The sequence below is a fragment of the Lates calcarifer genome, unplaced genomic scaffold (assembly GCF_001640805.2).
Source record: "Lates calcarifer isolate ASB-BC8 unplaced genomic scaffold, TLL_Latcal_v3 _unitig_612_quiver_987, whole genome shotgun sequence".
Classification (NCBI taxonomy): Eukaryota; Metazoa; Chordata; class Actinopteri; family Centropomidae; genus Lates; species Lates calcarifer.
Window position 1 is genome coordinate 1 of NW_026117844.1, and position 22,243 is coordinate 22,243.

Sequence of the window (22,243 nt, forward strand, 5' to 3'; positions counted from 1 at the left end):
TGTACAGTGATAGCAAATAAAATCAATGAACTGTCCTGATAAATGCCAAAAAAGTGGTGTAATCCTATCAAATATTAAATGCAGTTAACTGACAAAGCTACGTTATCTGTAATTATACTGTATACTGTACTGCTTCAGGTAATTCATTATTATAATTATGATGATGATTTAGCAGTTTGGCAAATACAGGCTCTGATCATGTGGTTAGGGCTGGTAGAGGTAATCAGGTTTTACAGGCAGTTCTGTTGGTTTCAACACAGAAACTGCACATCCACTGTCCATAGATATTTCTCACAGTAATGCCAAACCTGCAAAAAAGACATTTGTGGAAATACTGATTAATCATAATGTGTACTGCATTTGTTGTTTGTTTTAACTATTAATTATTCTGCAGAAATCAGAATTTACTTTTCTAGTCCATCTCTGCCTGTGACACCTCCCTCACTGTAGAATATTAATACATATATACACAGGATGTGTGTACGCAGTGTGTACAGTATGTGTATGTCTGTGTGACAGAAAGGCAGCAGGCATTGAGTTCATGGGAGGGCAGGTTGTAATTTGGTATAAAGTATTTTGGATCTTCAACCATTAGAGCAGGATACAGGGAGAGCACAGAGGAGAATGAATGCACCAAAAATTTTATTTGCAGAATACAGTTAATTACCACATGATGCTGACATAAAACTACCAAATACATGTTCATGTATCACAACACTTACCTTAGTATTTATACCCCGAATTCTCAATTATTTATGTACATAAACCCATAAACTCATTATGTCTCCTCTTTGCCTACAGTAGGCATACTCTTGTATAATAAAATAGAACATGCTAATTTTTACTTTTCTCTGAATTTTAAGATTACTGTCTAAATTCATTATGCTTTGGTTCTCTTCCACATGTTGTAAGAAGTGGTAATGATGAAAAGAAGTACAAGAAACCCAATCGCTGGCTGACAAGCCAATCACCACCTCCATTTGAGTGTTCTTCTTTGGAACTGCAGACAGACAGAAAACATGCAAACAAAAAAGATGAGGCAGCCAAATCAGCCAAGAGGTCAAATATCAGACTAAAATCAGACAGGGAAACTCACAGAAGAAAACTTTTGATTGACATATTTTCTTCATGGATAAAAATTTGTGGAATCAACAACCATCTTGAAGATACTGATAAAATGTGACATTACAGACTTTATATAATGTAATAAAGCCCATGTGATACCAGGGTTGAAGTCAGCTGATGGCTATCACTGGGCTAGATTAGGGTCTCTTATCATCATACAGGGGTAATTCACCTTCGCGGGAGGATATAATATTTATGGCAAAAGTTCAAACCGATTCAAAGGTTGGACAATTTCATGCATACTTGTTATAATGCATATATTTCTGCTGTGAGGCTTTTTACTATCACTAGACACAATTGCCACATACACATTATGTGCATTCATGTGCCCGGGCTGTACATGTACCTCATTGCCCGTTGTTTCTAATGTTTCTACTTATGGTGCCATATTTGGACAGCTCATGAAAAAAGTGTCCAAAGTCCAGTTTGGAGTACATTTTGTGTAAAGTATATGAAAGATTTCGATTATTACAACAAATTGTACATAGAAAATGAAGTCTTTGTCCATCTCATTGGATATGCATGGCTCACCTGGGACTCTAGTATGTATGCTCTATGGGACCAAAAGCATGGAAATGTGAAGAAGCTTGCAGAGGCTTTGTGAGTGAATGACTTTCACAGTAATTAATGGATCACAGTCTTTTAATATGATATTCAGTTCCCCATAACACATTCTTGGGGGGAGATTGTACCCCCTTTGTGTGTTAAAAGATGGGCTCCTTTTTGTTTTAAACAGGTGGGAGTGTAATGTTCAGTAGGTAGAGTACTCTTCTAACATGATATTCTTTGCATCCCAACAAGGGCCTACAGAGTCAACTCCATGACAACTGAGCAAACTCAGTGAATTCCATCATTTAACGGGACAAGTTCTCACTTACTTTCATTGTTTCCTCCTGTGTTTTCTTTGGGGACCAACATGTGTTTGGTATTGTGCAACTTCCCATCATTGATCTCAGGGTTTATTCCCAGTAGATGGCACATCAGTGGGTACACATCAACCATGTCAAAGGGATCTACCATCAGGTTTTTCTGGAAATCAGGCCCCACTGCCCTGAAGAAGGCTTTCATGTCCATGACTTCATTATCAAAACCGTGCTCTCCTTTGTTGGAATTTAATGGTAACAACTATACAGACACAGAAATCAGAAAACATTTAATGACAATCATCATTCACAAACCCAGGCATTTTGGTTAAGAGGTATGTGTTTTAGACAACTATTGACACTGCATGATGATGTAGTAACCTTTAAATTAAAAGCAGTTGTAAGGGGCAACCAAGGCGTCATCAGCCTGAAAGGTGCATCAGTAGGGCAATGCTTGGCTCTGCTACTTAAGGGTACTGTGCAGAAGAATTTACATGTAGTAATTAGTATTTTATCGCAAAAAGTGTGAAAAGACTGTAATGTGACATAAAAAATGTCCCCAACTTTCTCTATTGCCTATAACACCCTATAGACTGATTTCTATATAAAAGCTGAGTTTTCAGAATACTCGCTGCTGAATGCCTTGCCACAGTAAAAGTCACTCTTCCACAGTGTACCATCCATTGCCACAAAACAATTGGCACAAGACTCCAACACAACACAAACTCCACACAAGAACAAAAAACAGAAAACTTTATCTCATGAAGCCCATTTGGCCAAACATTGGTGATGTTGGGGGAGAACTAGAGTCAACATTGGCACTTGATTCTTGGAGGAACCTTTGTTCAGCATTAGGGATCAAAAGTGATCCCAAGCTGGCTCTCTTCCCATTGGACAGATGAGCTAACTAACAAAGCCTGTGGAATTTATTGTGTTACTGTGATTCTGGTTTTAGCTGGCTAATGTTTTCTAACAACAGCTAACCCACTAACATGGACGAATTGGTAGCAAACCACTGTACTGAGTGGATGGTGTCTTCTAATTCATCCAAACTTTTGGGACTGATCTGTCTGGTAAACCAGTAAGCTGCAGTTTGATAATTACTTCATCAGCTAACAAACCAACGCCAGAACCCCGCAGTGTAACTAAGTTACAGCTACCTAGCTGAACTTTGCTTGTTTACTCAGTAACATTATCACCATGGTCAGACTGTGGCTCGTGCACCCCCAGCAAGCACACAGTGAGGGCTAGTAAAGAGAATGACATGGTCGGTTAGAACTTAATGGATGCTCACGCCTGCCGACTTATGGAGTGTGAGTATATACTCAAGTGTGAGCAACAGGAGGCAGGCTGTGGTTCACTTCATGGCCACAGGTGTCAGTAGTAACAGGGGTTTTTGAATTTCTCCATACAGAACCTTTTAGATGGAAGGTGATTTGATAATGTTGATGTTTACATAGGGCAGCACAGTACTGCAGTGTTTAGCACTGTCGCCCCACAGCAAGAAGGTTCTGGGTTCAAACGGTATAGCTAATGGATGGATGGATGATGTTTAAATATCATTAAATTATAATTTAATAACTAAATTATAATTGGGATTTGGTTAACCAGCTCCCATAAAAGAGAAAAATATGCAGAACAGCACCTGTACATAGAAGCTTTAAGTAGTTATAGGTACACACAAAGACTCTCAAATATACATTATACATACATACATCAGTTCATCAAAGATCAAATGCACACTCTCATTCTCACCCCACTGAAACTGGGTTAAATGTTAAATACAGTCACACTGCGCATACTCTCACCCCATTGACAATATATCCAGGGTCAGCAATGAGAATGATGGGCAGGAGTCGAGGGTGTTTACTGTAGTGCAGTCTCGCTGGCACCTCCTCCTTTTTATACACATGAAGGTGAGGGTGGGCTCCTTTCAGAGCCTGGTACACCTTCTCCAGCACCCCCTCTTTAGGAAGCAGCATCCCAACAGGACCATAATCCAACAGCTGGAACTGGATATCCCTGAAGCTGAAGCCAGGGATCTTAGAGAGGATGATCTCCTCAACTAGTCCACCCCGTAGAACTGTACTCATACCATGGTCAGCAGTGATGATAATGTTGAGCCGGTCAGTAAGACCGTGGTCTTGGATTTTGTCCCGGATGTAGCCTATAGTTCGATCGACTTGCTGGACCATCTCCCGCCGTTCTGGTGAATCTGGTCCAAATGAGTGCCCAGCCAAATCTGGTTCTCCAAAGTACAAAGAGACAAAGTCCAGGTCCTGTTGGTGGAACCATTCTCCAATCACCTTGTCAATGTTCAGCCTCCAATCTGTTTCATTTGAATGATCATAGAAACGAGGTTCCACTTGCCTCACCCTCACAGTCTCTCCTTTGTAGGTGGCTGCTGTGCCTGGGAAATGAAGAGAGCCTGCCTTTAGCCCCTAAAAGAAGATAAGACATAGTGTAAACAGAAAGGAAAAGAAAAATCTATTATTTTTCAATTTTAAAAAATTATTGCAGTAATTGTGATTCCACATACTATTTTACCCTGCAGCAAGATAATATGGGAAATTTTGAGATAGACAGATGAGATATAAATAAATTAATCTAAAGAACCTGTCTCTGTGCTGTTATCCAGATGGGTAAGCTGCCATTGTCCCAGTAAGAATCAACAAACTGAGTCATATAGTACTGCTTCTTCTCTTGAGTGGTAGTGTTAAACCATATGTTGTGAATTACTCCATGATTCTCGATGTGACGTCCTGAACGAAAACAGCAGACAAACAAAAAAATCAAGTAAAGAAATTTGTACATGTTTAAATGTGACTTTTAATTTCACTATGTAGAAGATTCACAAAATGTTTGTACTCAGAGAAGTTGCATGAACATGAACATATTATAATATAACATAATAATTAAGTATTGATATATCACATTTAGGTCATCTCCAAAGGGATGACCCTGGTGTTAAAACAATCCAGGTACATTTTTTTTGCCTAGCCATTTGAAGATTAATGCTAATGATAAAAGCTAAGTCTTGGTCAGACCTTCAACTCACTTTTGCTAAAGGTATATACTGTAAACTGTTCATATTGTTCAGAACACTGTGCCTGGTATCCATCCATGGAGCATCTTCACCAGTTTCCCCATTTTGAGCTATGATACACTATAACAGTACAATATACACTGTTAATACATTGTATTAACCATTAATACCAAAAGAACAATGTCCCCACAACTGGCAGAGATCTTACTCTTGAATGCTTCTGCATTAGCAACAAACCAGGAAACAAACCAGGAAAACCACATGAAAATGGTTTCATAATAAAACATTCTCAAAGTATTGCTACATCTATGACACATTAAAACTGCTTCAATTCTCCCTGAAATTTGTTGAGTTCTGTTTGTCTGAATGTTTGGGTCAGTGCCATGTGTACATTTTTGCTATGGCTACATAACCACCATTAACATACACTTCGTACCAGTCTAAAAGAAATGTTTGGTTTCCGCATTGAACTTCATTCCTTTACTCGCTAAGAGCTGTTTCCAGCAGTGGAAAGCAACGTCAATGTTAACTCCTCTTTGCTGCTGTTTCTATCACTTCTTTTCTTTGCCACTGAACACGGCTGGTGGTGGTGATAATGACCACTTGCTAAGAGTTTTTAATTGGTAATTGGTTTGCACTTAAAATGTAATTAAGCTTCCTTACGGAAATGTGATGCTGTGATTTTTGGTTATAAAACAGTTAAACACAATATTTCCACTGCAGAATGTAGTTATTACAGAACTCAGGTATTTTCACTGACTCCATGAATGTCCCAGATAAATGATTTAGAAAGTAAAAAATAAATCAAAAAGATTTTTTAAAAGAATTAATTAAATGTTGATGAATGCCAGTGAACATTTAGCTAGCAATTAAGTTCGAGAACAAAGGCTGACAAGTGACCAATAAATAAGATGCAAAACTAAAAAATCTAAATATCTTGATGTATAAAATATAGACTTGCTTTCATGTCATTTATTCAGCTTTCCCTTTAATTTTACACATCCATACAGCATCTGTTTTAACCGGGCAAAGATCCTTGTTCCCGAAACACAACATAACCTCACATAGAGTGCCTGCACATAGCTGTAATGTCACACAGAGAGGAATAACTTTTCCTGGACCTTGACTCCAGCCAACTCTGTCCAGCTCCCTCAGTCATGTCCAGCCAAGTCTACCTGTTCTCACCTCTGCACAACATGAAACCCAGCCAGGCCTCCACTCCCTTGACTAGATCACGGCTCCTCCTATTCAGACAATTTTTTTCTTCTTAACACTTATGTATATTATATTCAATTTCTGTCAGTAGATCCCTGTAAATGTTACACACAGGTCCTTTAAATATGTATTGTCCATTTCACATAAAATAAGGAAGACCTGGTAAGACAAAATGCAGACCTATAGCTAACATAACTATTCCTTTGACAAGCCTTTAAGGTCTTGCTTCTTTTCCTCTGTGATATGGATTCCTTATTTCTTATTATTACAATCAAAGAGGGAAAAACCCAAATGAAAACAAAACAAAATTGACAGTGTAATACCAAACTCAAAGTGTGCTGAGCTGATGAAACTTCATAGCAGGAAATGAAACAGGACTTAGACTTACTACATTTAAAAGACATGGCCTAAATTATAGACCTGGACGTGGTCATTTTGCTGTTCAGCTTGAGTAGTGTGGTAGCAGACAAATGGCAGGCAGTTATCCCCCCAATTATCTGGAACTCTGGCTTTGTACCAGCTTGTATAGTTAGGCGTACCACACCATGGTACCGTGAAACTAGAGGCCATGGTGTCCATGAGGACAGGACCTGGGAGGAATGTGTGTCAAAAACAGTAATTAATATCAGTTTAGGAGGAGAAAAATTGCACACTTATGCAATCATACATTTCTGATTAGTGCATCATCCAAACCAAGCATGTGAGCACTAAACCCAGGTCTGGCTTCAGGAGTAGAGCCCTGTCCCTTCTATTCAGGAGACAAATCTGAACCATCTTTTTCAAATGAAAACACAGGCATGCAAAAAACAGATGGACGTAACTAGAATTCATCTACAATTATGTTTAACATGCTACTGATAGTGAATAGATAGACAGTTAAACCCACAGTGGAGTTACTTACATAAATGCTTAACTGTTGTTTTTACCTGTCAGCATTGTGAAATGAGAAGGACTGGTAATGGTAAGGAAGGCTGGAGTAACATAGGCAGCCTTCACGCCATCCTGAGCCATCTTATCCAGGTAAGGGGTTTCAACATCTCGGTCATAGTCCCAGCGGAAGCCATCAAAGGAGATTAGCAGCAGCTTGTTTCTGGTGAACCCAGTGAAAACTGGCTGCAAATCAGAAACGTTGTCTCCCAGTGGGGCAGCAATACATGGAGAGCTGGCAGTTAGGCCAAGGACAGCAAGGAGCACCAACAGCATGACTGAGGATCAAGACCTTGTTGTTGCAACTGGAAATCCACCGAACTCCAATTTATTTAGACCTTTTCCAGATGTGTTGATTTTTCCTAAAATGTACTCATAGCTAGCCACAACAACCCTCAATATTCTACAAGAAGATCTGATCGTTCCTCTGCTCAGTTGCAGAGGAGTGTATGCACAGTATGACATTACCCTGAGGCAAATATGACTGTAGATATATCCTTATCTAATGTTTGAACTTAATATGGTCACCCTTATCTATCCATAGATATAAGAGGGGTTTTATGCCTTTATTAGTGTAATGCAGAGATGTGATAGAGAGAGAGAGAGAGAGAGAGAGAGAGAGAGAGAGAGAGAGAGAGAGTGAAAGTGTGGTCTAAATACTCTGTGCTCTAGGTTGTTGAGACCTAAATCTGTTTACAGGAGAAATTAATGCAAGTCTATATACAGTACCAGTCAAAAGTTTGGATTCACCTTCTCATTCAATGGTTTTTCTTATTTTCTACGTTGTAGATTAATACTGAAGACATCAAAACTATGAAGGAACACATGTGGAATTATGTAGTAAAAAACATGTCACAGCCCCACTGTGACTTTAAGTTCCTAATGTCGCCTGTGTGTTTTTCCCTGGTCTGTTTCCCCTTGTGTCTCCTCCTCTGTATATTGTCTGTGGCTGCTGTTGAAATCATGCCTAAATGCTATCCTCCTGCGTTCTTCATAGTACTTACCTGTGCCTTGTTCTGCCACTGCCTCGGCCAGCCCTCACTCAATGCCATCCATCTACTGCCTCTGTGCTGTACTCCACAGTGGCTGGATCAGTCTCTCGGAGCCATCTTCTCCCCACTGTGGACACGCTGCCGAACTCTGGTGTCACCCTGAGCACCCCTTCACTCACAGCATTGCCTCAGTTATTCTCTGCTGTTCTTAAACGCTACTGCTGGCCTACGCTTCTGCTCTGGTGTCTAGTTCAGCCATACGAACGAAGTGTTAAAGAAACCAGATTATATTTTATATCTTAGATTCTTCAAAGTAGCCACCTTTTACTTTGATGACAGCTTTGCACACTCTTGGCATTCTCTCAGTCAGATTCATGTCACCTGGGTCAGTTTTCTAACAGTCTTGAAGGAGTTCCCAGAGGTGCTGAGCACTTGTTGACTGCTTTGCCTTCACTCTGCGGTCCAACTCATCTCAAACCATCTCAGTTGGGTTTAGGTCAGGTGACTGTGGAGGCCAGGTCATCTGACGCAGCACTCCATCACTCTCCTTCTTGGTCAAAATAGCCGTTCCATAGCCAGGGGGTGTGTTTGAGGTCACTGTCCTGTTGAAAAATGATGATCTTACTAATCATAAACCAGATGGGACAGCATGTCACTGCAGAATGCTGTAGTACACAGCAAAATTGCCAGTGTTAAATTAACAGTTAACACCGACCTGGAGCATTCTTGCTGTGAGGTGACAGTGCTAACCACTGCACCACTGTGCCACTCGTATGGACATACCTGCAATGACCAATATCTACACCATCCACACACTTTCAGGAATTTTCTCTCGGGTTGTTAGTTTTGATAAATCAAGTGTTAAAATGACACTGACACTGTTAATGTCAGTTAACACTATAAATTTAACACTGGCGATTTCGCTGTGTAGCCATGTTGGTTAAGTGTTTGAGTATTATTTTGAATAAATCACCAACAGTGTCACCAGCAAAGCAGCCCCACACCATCACACCTCCTCCTCCTCAATGCTTCACAGTGGGAACCACACATGTAGAAACCATCCACTCACCTTTTCTGTGTCTCACAAAGACATGGCAGGTGGAACCAAAAATCTCAAATTTGGACTCATCAGACCAAAGTACAAATTTCCACTGGTCTAATGTCCATTCCTTGTGTTTCTTGGCCCAGGCAACTCTCTTCTTGTTCTTCCTCAGTAGTGGCTTCTTTGCAGCAATTGGACCATGAAGGCCTGATTCATGCAGTCTCCTCTGAACAGTTGATGTTGAGATGTGTCTGCTACTTGAACTCTGTGAATCATTTATGTGGACTCTAATCTGAGGTGTTGTTAATTTGCAGTTTCTGAGGCTGGTTGCTCTCATGAACTTATCCTTTACTCTTATTTTAAATGTCTGTGTCTTTAATCAGTCTTTTCATACTCTCTGAGTTACACACATTCAGATCAGGTTGCTGCCCAGGACAATCACAGCGAGCCAAAGAGCAGAACCACTAAAGTACTTTAGTCATGATGGTTCCACATCTCTTTTTCCTTTCTGCCTACATTTTCCCTCCAGCCATGAGTTTCTGTTATTAACTGGCATATGAATTATTAATGTTCATATTTGCGTGTTGCACAAAATGATTTGCTATACTCCTGGTCCATTTAATTTGTGCTGTGATGTGTAAACACGTGCTGAAAGATTGGCTCCCACAAAGGACAAAATAATTGTTTTATTCAACCCATAAAATATGTGATTGTGTGTAGCTACCACACAGCTATCGCAAACACACACACGCACACATATTATGAACTCCTTATTATCCTAGCATCCTGTGATCAGGATATTAAGGAGTTTATAGTTGTGGATAGGTAAACAGACATGTAATAAGGACTTTATTAAGGTAATGGTAAAAATTATGGCTTGAACCCTGCTTTCCTGCTTTCCCATTATTCAGTGATAAGACCAAACCAGACCATGGAAGAGTAAACAACCAAATCAGAGGTCAAATGGCCAGTTCAGAAAATCAACTCTAATGGATACAGAGCCATATAGACTGCACTCAGTATGTCCAGAATGAAAATTAGCTCATTCAGTTCAACAAGACTTCATCTCTACGTTGGACTTTTGACTGTTACTTCTATCAAGGTCATTAACGTGAAAAGGACGATTATGGTTCTTCCCCGTGTTTATCTTTCTCTGCAAGTCATTAACAAGTAAATAACACCACATTCCAATTTTATCTGTGGAGCCAGTATTTCCTTATTTCTCCTAATGTGTTAGTGTCAACTGGGATAGACTCCAGCCTCCCCGTGACCCTTAACAGATAAGCGATATAGATAATTGATGGCTGGATGGAATCAGTTCAGGATCTGTCATAGAGCCATTCTGCCATCTAGTGGCCATGTTGAAATGTTACCCACACTATGGGACATAATCACTATTGATTGAATCAAATGAGTTTTCTTTACGTCCTGTTTTGCCACTCATTTATCAGTACTGCTAGAAATAATTTACTTTTTTGTCTGTTCACTTAATCAGCTTTATTTTTTGTAAGATTCACAGAGGATGTACTGACTTGGTCCATGTTTGTATTCATTCACTGTTTTCTCATGCTGGTGATAGTGCCATCAAGTCCCTTATCTCATCTTCTGCAATGTCTTAATTGATTATGGTGGAAGGTGAATGCAATTTGTCCAATTTAAATAATTTAAAAACAATTTGAAACAAAGAAAGAGACTACGCAACCACACCTTCAAGTGTGACATCATCCTCAAAAGATTTTTCTGATTCTTTCATAAATAGAACAACTGAGAACACAAGAAATGTTTGAGGAAAGCAGAAAGAAAACAGAAAGATGAATCTAATGTTATCCAGATAAGCTGCCATTGTCACAGGAGGAATCAACAAACAAAAGAAATGTAGCACTGCTTCTCCTCCTGAGTGGCAGTGTTGAACCATGTGTTGTGGATTACTCCATTATTCTCAGTGTAAGAGCAAATATAGATGAAACAGACTGAAGTCCTTCAGTAGAGAAGATGCACACTGGGGAACAACAGATTACTTGCAGTTTATATGATGGCACTGTGATAGTTCCTTCAAATAAGGAGATCCTCTGATTTTACACAATTTATGAAAAATTATTAATCTACACTTTCCTGTTCATACTTCAAATTGTTTTTCATGTTGTAATTTCAAAAATGTTAAATTTAGAAATATTTTTCCCCCCTCATTGATCAGATTTATCGAATAAATGATAGAATACTACTGACTGGATTGGCTTACATGGAGTGTTCGGTTTCATTCACCCTGATCTGGGCCATCTGATCCAGGTAAGGAGTGTCTATGTCACAGTCCCAGGGGAATCTCTAAAAGGAGATGAGCAGCAGCTTGCTCCTAGTGGGCCCAGATTGTGCAATGGGGGCAGCAGCATGGGGAGCACAAGGCAGAGCAGCAGCATTATAGAGGAGTTCACTAAAGTAATGTATGTGGACGTCACCTGATTGGTGATCCAGAGTTTATCTGCCTCCTTAACTTCCTCTTACAGTTTATGATCTCTATACTCTCAGTATTGCAAGACAGAAAACAGAAGAGTTTTCACTCCTATAGAAGATTCACTATATTAACAACTCATCCTCTGTCTGGGGTTGTAGGTTCAATTCAATTCAATTCAATTCAGTTTTATTTATATAGCACCAAATCACAACAAAAGTCATCTCAAGCCACTATGTATTTATGTCAGTTTGTGGCAATTGGATATTTGATGAAACACACTTTGTTTAGGATAATGCACATATGAGCAAAATTCATCTAAAATGTTTTAGAACTAGATATAGGCACAGAGCCTCTCAATGAGACAGGTTCTTCTAGATTACTGCACACGATAATGCAGGAAGCAGATGATACTGCACTTAGATGGAGCAAATTCCCAAACACACTTGGGAACTTAATCGTAGTAGCAAAAACCAACAGGCACACAGTAAACCTGGTGGTTTTGGAATCCTTGGGGTCTGAAGCTGTTAGACAGTTTCCTCTTTTACTTAGCTGTTAATCCAGCCTTGTATAAGATATCAAAAGGTGCTCTAGCAATTTGGATGTGGTTTTGGACCATAATGTTGAGGGTCTTATGAGTCTCCCTCCAAAGCTACAGAGGATATTACATAAATATTATACAAGCTGAGTGGTAACCATGAGATGTGTAAATTAATCTTCATGTGTAAAATCTGTGGACTGGTCCTTTGAAGAGTGTACAGTACACTTTTGTTCACCAACCTTTGCCTGTCTGAGGGTCGCTTTGCCAGAAATCCAAAATGTTAACCTTTCCATTGCAGACACCTGCAGGAACCATTAGGGATTCCATAAAAAATGCAAAAGGGAATAGAAAGTAAAAGAACAACACCAGACAGTAACATAGGTGAAAATAAAACAACTCAAAAAAGATTTTGTTTCAATGCTCTGCAACAGAAATAACTAATGTTATAAACTTAGTAATGACAAAGACTTTTGGTAAGTATCATCTTGAAATGATCTGGTATTGATGCATGATTTTGAATCAGTATAACATTGTTAACGTTGCTTGTCCCATAAAGAAGTCCTCCAGTCACGATTATGACCAGCGGGACTAAATATGCATACACTTTAGCTACCCATGTCCCATGTTGTAAATTTCCCCATTGTGGGACTAATAAAGGATTATCTTATCTTATCTTTTGTAAGATTTCTTTCTATTGATTCACATTAACTTTAAGTCAGGTTCAGGATGTCATTGATTGAGATGAACCCGAAGAAACAGTTTCTAACACTGAAATTAACCCAGCAGGCTTACAAAAACTGCCATTAAGTGACTGTGACAGTCTAACTTGGCTCCTATCTTGGTTTTGAGAGAGAAACTGGTCTTTTACCAGCACAGCTTCTGATCTGATGGATAACATTCATTGTTAAGAGACTTCATGTCACTTTACTTGTTACCACACCACATCATGAGACTACAGAGAGTCAAGTTCATCTGTACCACAAAATCCCATAATCCAGAGTCCATCCTCTTACTCCGACAATCATGATAAACCACATAACAATGCCAAACCAAAAACCAGGTTATCCACCAGGATAACACATTTGAAATCAGTGGCAATGCTTGCAAAGAACCAGCAGGTGGGGACTCCACTCCATGAGGCAGTACTGAAGTTGAGGCCATTGGTAAGTTTTTCTATTCCTTCCATCTTCCAACCACTACATTTTTTTTTTTTTTTTTTACAAAGTTAATATCATGACTGATACAGCAAGTTCTGTCTGTGTAAGTTTAAAAGGTGGCTCTTGATATAAATGTAGGCACATGTAATTAGTAACCCACTTAGTATTTAAATTCTGATTCCAAATGTGAGGTATTAAAAAATGTGAATCACTGTGACATGCTATTTTAAACTCCCATGGATTAAGTACAAACCCATATTCTTTTATTGAAAGTATTTTATTGACACTTTATTGAAAGTCCTCCTTGGTCTAGGACATTGAACCTCAGAATGCATTGATGTGTGTAGAGTTCTGTGTATGTGTAGAACAAGCACTGTATGAATGAGTATGTGTGAATGAGTGAATGTGACCTGTAGTAAAAAAGCACTTTGAGTGGTCAATATGACTAGAAAAGCTCTATATAAGTCCAGTCCATTTACAATTTACCCTTACTTCTCGCGTGGAATGTCCTCTGGAAAATGACTTTTTATGTTTATTTATTCATTTTAAATTTTTCTCTTTTTTTGGCTTTATGCTTTTGTTTGATAGGACTGTGAATTTTGTGACAGAGAGCAGGGGAATTACATGTAGCAAGGATCAGGCCAGATCAGGAGTCTACCTGGGGACTCCCTGCTCGGGGCACTAAGGCCCATGTGGTATGTGCCCTAACCATTCAGCTATTGCGTTGCCCCCATATTTATACTTGAAAATTAATTATGGGAGATTTAGATGTGTGTTTGTAGTGTGTGGAGTGAGCGCAGTGTGCCAGTGGGTGGAGACTGTAACCCTTATGCAGCCCTCATCATTTTATTTGTCCTTTGATTTTCAGTATATACATTATTGTGTTTATTGATTTGAACATACAATACGTCCCTTGAAAAGACAAAAAATGAACAGTGTGTCAGTCAGTGACACATGATGATCTAACTTCCATCGCCTGTTTGTAGCTCTCAGCTCAGTGTTTCCTACTGACAACATAAGTCTTGAAAAAAACCTCATAGAGCAGTAAGATACACCAGGCTTTGGGTACACACATAATACTTGTTAGTATGATAGATTAATAATAATAATAGTAATTACATAAAGTAATAGGATTTGGTTTACACAAATCCACTATCCTGATTTTGAGCTGTAGCGTAGATGTTGGCAACTTTCACCCTGACATCAGAATTCAAGATGGCTGCTACTTACATCAATAGTAGTGTACACTCTGCTATAAACTTTACTGTTTATAGCAATTAGTTTCACATTAGGTCAGTTTTGTGTTTTGGTAACAGAATGACAAATTCAGTATTCAGAAAGAGCACCAACTACAAAGGCTTTTCCTGTGAGCGTCCATGTTGTCAACTTGTCAACTGGAACATGATCAACTCTGAGGTGACATCACCCCCAGTTCCAACTTCTAACTTTCCATGTAAATGGCACACACCATTACTGTTAGGTGATCTCTAATAACTGAGGAGGAAGTATGGAGATATAGCATAAAGTGATAAAGTCCACCTCAGTACGATGATTGGTCGACAAAACACAGACTGTACTGTACAACAGTTATGTCATCTGATAAAATCACCAGACACATAAGTTGAAGACAACAGCTGTAGTTTTTGGCTGTATTTACCTGTAAAGTGATCACTCAGAGAAAAAGTTAGAAGCTCATTCATGTCTATGTCAGCTGCTGTGTGGTCAGTTGAATGAGGCACATAGTGGTGCACGTACAGAGGGAAAGCCTGACTCTCTGCTACAGAACTTAGCTAAGGTTTGTCCATAAAGTTACTAGATTTGTCTTTTTAAAAAATCGCTAAAGTTGCGAAGTTGGCAACACAGTCTGTAAACCACCACCGGATTATATAAACTGTTCTCATCAATTCATTTGAAAGAACAAAAGGCAGTGAGGGAGCTCCAACAGCCTGTCAGCTGACAAATGGTGAAACCTTGTCACATGTCATTTGGCCAACCAATCATGTAACTTCATCACTCAGTCGGTCAGTGACAGACAAACACGTTTGTAGGGCTTTAGGAAAAAGAAGAAATCACTTGTTTATCTCTAAAATTTACTTCCTCTACTCTGCTACTATTTGAGAATCAGTATTTACAGAGCATGAACCAGCCCTCCAGCATCACAGGCAGTGCCTCTGCGGCAACACCGCTGTGCTCTGCCATTATTTCCCAGTCCTCTGTCACTCTCTGCTGCATATCAACTGGAACTATCACTCCAACACTTTGGAAAATCTGCTTAGATAACAGCATGTGCATATTATGTGGGTGTGTGTATTTGCATGCTCATAGAGTGGGTGTTCAGCGTATGTTCCACATCTTCTGAGATTCTAATTACAAGTTGACTGAGAGGAAGAACCAGAGAGATAACGAAGCAACATCCATCTGAGTGCCGACCATCTGTAACCCCTGCTAGCGGTGTAATGTCTCAGTGTTTTATTGCCGACACATATGCTGCTAGCACTTCTCTTGTTTTGTAAGCCATGAGCAGTTTAATTACCTGCAATTAAGATCCAGTGTGTTAGATGAGGAGGAGCAGGAGGAGGAGGAAGAGGAAGAGGAGGAGAATGCCAGGCAGAAAGAAAAAGAGAAGGGTGTGGAGAAGGACTCGCCAGCTGGTGATGGTTCTGCAGTTTACTCTTATGGCTTAGATATGCATGTGTTTAGTTCATAAATCTATCAGTTGTATATTTTCATAGATTTTTTTTTTTAGATTTTGATTTTTAGAGTCTTCATATTTCCATATTTTGCCTCTCTGCATGTACATACAGGAATGTGTTTAGTTTTGCATTGGTGAGCTGTGTGTTTTCATGAGTGTAAACACATAAGTTTGCTGACTGAGGGGGAGGAATAAAGAGAAGGTAAGGATGTGTATACATGTCTACATGTGTGCATGTGTTAGTCACAGCAGCACTACGCCCTGCTCTGTGCTGCTGTGACAGTGATGTATGGGTAATTTAAAAAGTCGTTCTTTTCCACAGAGCGGTCTCCAGTCAGGCCAGTCAACCGCAGCCCATTCCCCTACAGCACTGAGAAAACTCATCTACATCCACTCAGGCACGCACACACACACACACACACACACACACACACACACATACACACACACACACACACACACACACACACACACACAATCTCACATTTCTTACACAAACACTTTTAATTAACTTGAATTTGACGTTTATTCTTTTGCTACAAATGTTCTTTAAATGTGAACTTGTGTGTTTGTCATGTGACCTCAGTTCCTCCAACATGGACAGCAAGAGCCAGAGGTCAGCAGCGTTGTCCTGGAAACCACTTTTCTTGTTTGTGCTGCTCTTCAGCCTCTGGCACCAGGCCCATTACTGAGGAAGAGGAGGTGTGTTTGTGACTGAGTGTCTGTGTGTGTGTGTGTGTGTGTGTGTGTCTTTTTCGAGAGTGTAGATGGCGCCATATGATTCTAAGGGAATGGCTACAAGCCCAGATCAGACTGCCCCTCTTACATACACACTGTATGTACTGTCAGAAACATTCTCCTCATTAATATCTGGAATTTTTAAATAAGATAAAACCTTCTTATCTGGCAAGTCGCATTTCAGTTACAGCCATCATATCTTGTCTGTAGCAGAAACATATACTAAAAGAACATTTGTCAGTTTGCCCTGTGTGGGAGCTCTGGAGTTCCTAAAGGTCCAAATAAAAGACAATAAATTCTGATAAAGGAGCTAGAAGTGAGTTTATGCCACTATAGAGCAACCAGCTAGGTTAGCAAAACACACAGCAAATCAAACTCATATATCAGTAGTTAACTCCCTTAATACTGTTTATATCCATATTTAGATAGATTCTCTGGAAAATTATAGCACTTCTCAGGCATCTTCACCCCCTGTTCCACAATTTTTGCTAAATGTGTTAAAAGTTTGTCACATTGGGTCAAAAGGGGAGTAAATGTAGTATTAATTGTGAAGTCACAGTTTTTTGTAAAACAAAGTTGCAGCTTAAAATATACTTCATCTAAAAAACTACACTGTCCTAACAGTATTAAAAAGGGGAGGTTGGATATGGGCATAATTCTGCTTATTAAGAGTTTTGTGATATTCATATACAGGGTAGCCCCTCCTGGTGTAGTTGACGATTTTGACGACACCCTGGACAGATGGCCAGTCTATCAGTGTATTTCCTTACTGAGCTGCAAGACAGCAGCCATGGTTTTTATAGTGATCCACACTGTGTGGACTCTGTCCCCATCTTTGACTAGAAAAACGCTATTTAAGTGCAGTCCATTTACCATTTACATACACTAAAGTAGCATTAAATTTTGACCTCTGCACAGCCAGTATGGACAAGAGGAACAATTACAGAGTAAATGGTAAATGGACTGCATTTATGTAGTGCTTTTTCTAGTAATTTCGATCACTCAAAGCACTTTACACTACAGGACACATTCACCCATTTACACAGTGCTACTGCATACTCACATACTGATGGTACACCACTGGCAGCTATTTGTTCAGTATCTTGCTAAAGGATACTTAGGAAGATGATTAGAACGTCTGGTTTCATCATAACTTTTATTAAGTGCAATAACACAGGCTACTCTGAAAAATAACAAAACACTGAACTTTCCCTCTGTGTTAGCCATGACCTACATCTCCTCACTTTCAGCTCCTTTTTCTGTGGAAAGATCATTTCCATACCTGGCTCCCAGCTGACTACAGGCAGCTGACATGACAGACAGGCTTCATCGTGTCTAAGCTGGCAACATGTTCATTAACCCTGGAATAACAGTACTTCACTTTAACAGCCTGAATAGCATTTCTTCACTAACGCAACACTGACATAACATTGGCTATAACATCACAGTGCATCTCAATATGGTAATTTGCAAGATGTAGCTTTATTTTGAAATCAAATCAAAAATCATAGCAGACTTTGTGATATCTGCAAATATTGAATCATTGTCCATTGAATTGAAATGATATCGTATCAATGAGTCTGCATTGATTAATAGGCTCTGGTCCCTTACCTGGTCCCAGGCTAACGATGTGATGTATAGTAGACTTAGTTCACTGAGTGAGAGCTTGCTTCAGATTGAGGTTTGAAGACTCAGTGCTGGAAGTCTAGATGCCAGACTTGAGTCTTAAAAGAAAGGTGTTTTGGAATGTTTTCTTCTCCTTGTCATGTCATGACGGAGGTGTGTCCCTAATCTGCCTCTCTTTTGCAGGTACTGATGGCAGTAACTCAGTGCACCTGGGCCCAGTGTGATGACGTTACTAAAACCTGTTGCTGCTTTTCCCTCTCTCTCCCTCACTCTCTCTTTGCTTTGGTCCTCTCCACAGGCACACCACGTTTTGGTTTGGTTATGGTTTGTTAAGCTTAACTTTGTTCTTTGCAGCTGACAACATTCGCACACCTACATTCTTCACTTATGCACACACGCACACCACTGATTTTACTGATTAATTCAGTCTAGTTTGGTTCAATTTAGTGGACATAGCCTCAGTGCCCTACCTATAGGTTTCTGAGGAGGTTTCTGTGGGCGGCTCGGCCATCACCATCTTGGCAGTGCTTGTCTCTGCCTAACTCTTCACTGATCCAAAATTGAACAAAGAGGTGTAACTGAGGTGGGCAGAATGACACCTGGTTGCTGAAGCATGCCCACTGAGTTTGAAGCTACCAAACTAGCTACGGCTAAGAATTTAGGCTATGAAGCCAAAACCTATAGTCTGATGTGGTCACGACCACAAGCTGCAGCAGGTCAGTGAGGTAAATGCACACATGAAGTGGTGTGGACCAGGTAGAAGACCCAAAGCTTTGACGTGAGCGGGCATACTGCATTAGGGAGTCAGAGGTGGACTCATACTTTGATGCATATGAGCGTATTGCAGCCACTTTGAACTGGACAAAGGATGTTTGGACTTTACTGCTTCAGTGCAAATTGGTGGGAAAGGCTCAAGAGGTGTGTGTGCTGTGCTCACAGTCAAACAGTTTGGACTATGATGTTAAGGCTACTGTATTATGTGCCTATGATTTAGTGCCTGAAGCATGTATGTATAAAGTCACAGAGTTTGCGCAGGGAAAAAGCAAAAAAGTAAAAAGTGTCAGCGGGAGCGTCTTAGAGTTTATTTGAATGGGCAAAAGCTGCTGTCCTTACAGATATGTTTGCTTTAACACACAAGTGTTTTTTGTCTCCCATACATCACAGATTCTAAAACCTATTGTCATAGACCTGGTCACCTCATCGTGGTCTGCCCTGTGTTAAAAAGAAAAGAACAATCCAAGAGAAAAGATCCATCTGCTTTAGGACTAATTCAGTTTGAGCATCAGGCTCACAGTTCCTGGGCCATCACACAGTCTTGTTCCATGAGTTGGGACTATTAGCCTGGAACTACAGCCCAAGGAACTGAACTGCAAAGGTTGCTGCAGTGAAAATGCATGTGAAGTTCTGGTATTTGCAGAGAGAATCTCAAAACTGTCTTATTGTTTCCAGAGTCTCTTTCTTTGTGACTCTCTGTGTGTCCTTGTGCCTCTCTAACAGTAGCAGTGGAGTGGACAATCAGAGAGCAGAGCTTCCCTCCTGTTGGGTCTGTGATGGATGAGGGCTATGTGTGATCACTCCACTATGACACACATCTAATCCTCTCCTCTGTTCTGCTCACCCCCATTAATCCCCTCTGATTTCCTCTACTTCTGGCGTATCTCCTCCATTCCTACATCCTCCCTTTTATGTTTTATCTGCTCCCCCTTCTTCCAACACCCCTTTATCCAAGTCTCCCTCCTCCCCTCTTGTTTCTCTCATCCAAGTCCCTCTCTACTTTCCCCTTTATCTCATCTTTTCTCTCCTTTCCCATCCTCTCTCTTTACAGTTCTTGCAACTTCAGCGACTTTTCTCCCTTTTTCCCTTCCCCTCTCCTGTCCTGTCCAGAGGAGGAATAAGGGCTACATCTGGGGGTTAATGCTTTGTGCTCTGTGGTGTCAGGCATTATTGCAGTGACAGACACTGACAATGGAGTTCATGGGAATTGCAGTATGTTTATGCTAATCTCTCCCTGCGTCCTAACATGTCTGGGAGATAGAACTGTCACGATTCCCTGGACGAACGGACACACACACTACGCAGTGTGTTTGGACAATGTTTAGGCGTCTGCATGCCTAATGAATTAATAAGTATTCTGCTTCTTCTTGTCCTATCAAGTGTTATCCTGCCCTATCAAATACAGTCTCTTCAAGATCATCATTTTTGAAGAATTCGTGCACAGACAAATCAGCTCTTAGCCCGGATGCTCTGCTTTTTTCAGAGCCATATGCAGACATTTAAGGGTGAAATCTTCAGCCACACATATGCACTCACTGAGCACTATCAGCAATGCCATAGTAATACTGGGAATTCTTCATTCTCAGTTCTTTTTTTTATTTTTATTTTTATTGTGAAAAACAGATGGTGTAAGAGCTCACTACAGCCAAATGCAGGAAGACAACTTAGAACTAGCACCTCAGATTATTCCTGAGAAAAACCACAGTGGCAACGTTCAGAGATGCCAGTCATAGATTAGGTTGTAGTTTGGTGAAAGTCCTCCCCTTGAGGGTTATTTCTTACAAAAGAGTACAATAACATCATAATTCACAATTATGTTCATAAAAAAAAAGTTCTTCAATATCGTGAAAACGTTCACAAGGACAAATTCAAAGTATGTTATCCTTAGTAAAATATAAATTCAGTGAACAATATAAAACAGTCTTGAACATTGTAACCCAGCAATCCTTTTGACTTAGTGCTCAGTATTTTATGATCAGGTATCTGACAGACTGACTCCTAGCCCTTGTTGCTGTGTGTGTGTGGATGTACAGAGAGAGTGGGGAGTGGGCGGGGCTGGGTAACATCCTCTTGTATACAAGCTCAGTCCTCTTCAGCCTTCTTTTGGCATGGACAGCATACAATCAATGCTGATTCAGCTCAGCAGTCTGGCTCTCACAGCAGCACTAATATCAAAAGTGTAAACAAAAGGCCAACTGGGGACAGTGCCCCTAGATTTGAGAACCACATTATTGAATAACATTAGCTAAGCAAACTCTAACTACTGTTATATCTGCTACTGGTGAAGTCTGCAGCTGCCTGGTGGTCAGGAGTCAGGTTAGGGGCTGGTTCCTCTTACATCCAGACAATAGGAACAAAACAGTGTGGTATACAGGATGTTTATGTATGTTTTTGTCTTTCTGAAATGTCTAAGGGTTTCCAGATGTATGCACTTTTTACGAGTTTCCTATGTCTGAGTTAACCTTTGGGGCTCATGTTTAGGATAAGAGTTAAGAATGTGACCCCCAGACTAGTAGAGGTTAAGGGTGAGGGTTTCCTCTCCCCTTATCTTTTTCCTCTCAATAGTGAAGGTATTGACTAAGGTCCAGATGTTTCCTATGAACCATGTAAACAACCAATGTATATATACTGGTGTTTAGAGCTGTTAGGGAGAGAGATCCATATTGGCTCGGATCCTCTCACAGGCTACTGCAGTGCTTGTCCGATGCTGAACTACTTTGTAATAAACTTCTATATACAAGTAAGTCAGTGTCAGCGGAGATCTTCTCTTCATCATCTTCACATCGACATCACTATCTAATATACCACAACAGCAAATAGCATTTTCCTCCTCAGCTGGGGAGGGTGCCACAGAGGACATTTTAGCCTGTTCTTCAGAGTGCTCTTTCCACCAATCAATGGGTCTGCAGTTCTTCTCCCCATTTGAACACAGCCTGAGCCACCTCCTGCTTTCCTTTCCTGAGTCGCTCAACAGTTTTCCAGAACCTCCGCCAACTAAAAGTCCTTCTCCATACCCTACCTGAACTCCTCCCATGACCAAGTTTTTACTTCTGCAACTG

At 40.2% G+C, this 22,243-nt stretch overlaps 1 protein-coding gene across 1 annotated transcript; it reads right to left on the reverse strand.

Moving 5' to 3' along the window:
* Positions 1-635: 635 nt before the first annotated feature.
* On the reverse strand, positions 636-7,650 carry LOC108879314 (ectonucleotide pyrophosphatase/phosphodiesterase family member 7-like). Its single transcript, XM_018670553.2, is given in 6 exon segments — positions 636-952; positions 954-1,000; positions 2,004-2,250; positions 3,797-4,429; positions 4,605-4,750; positions 7,176-7,650. Coding segments are annotated over 6 exon segments (1,422 nt in total). The 5' UTR covers positions 7,453-7,650; the 3' UTR covers positions 636-880.
* Positions 7,651-22,243: the final 14,593 nt, after the last annotated feature.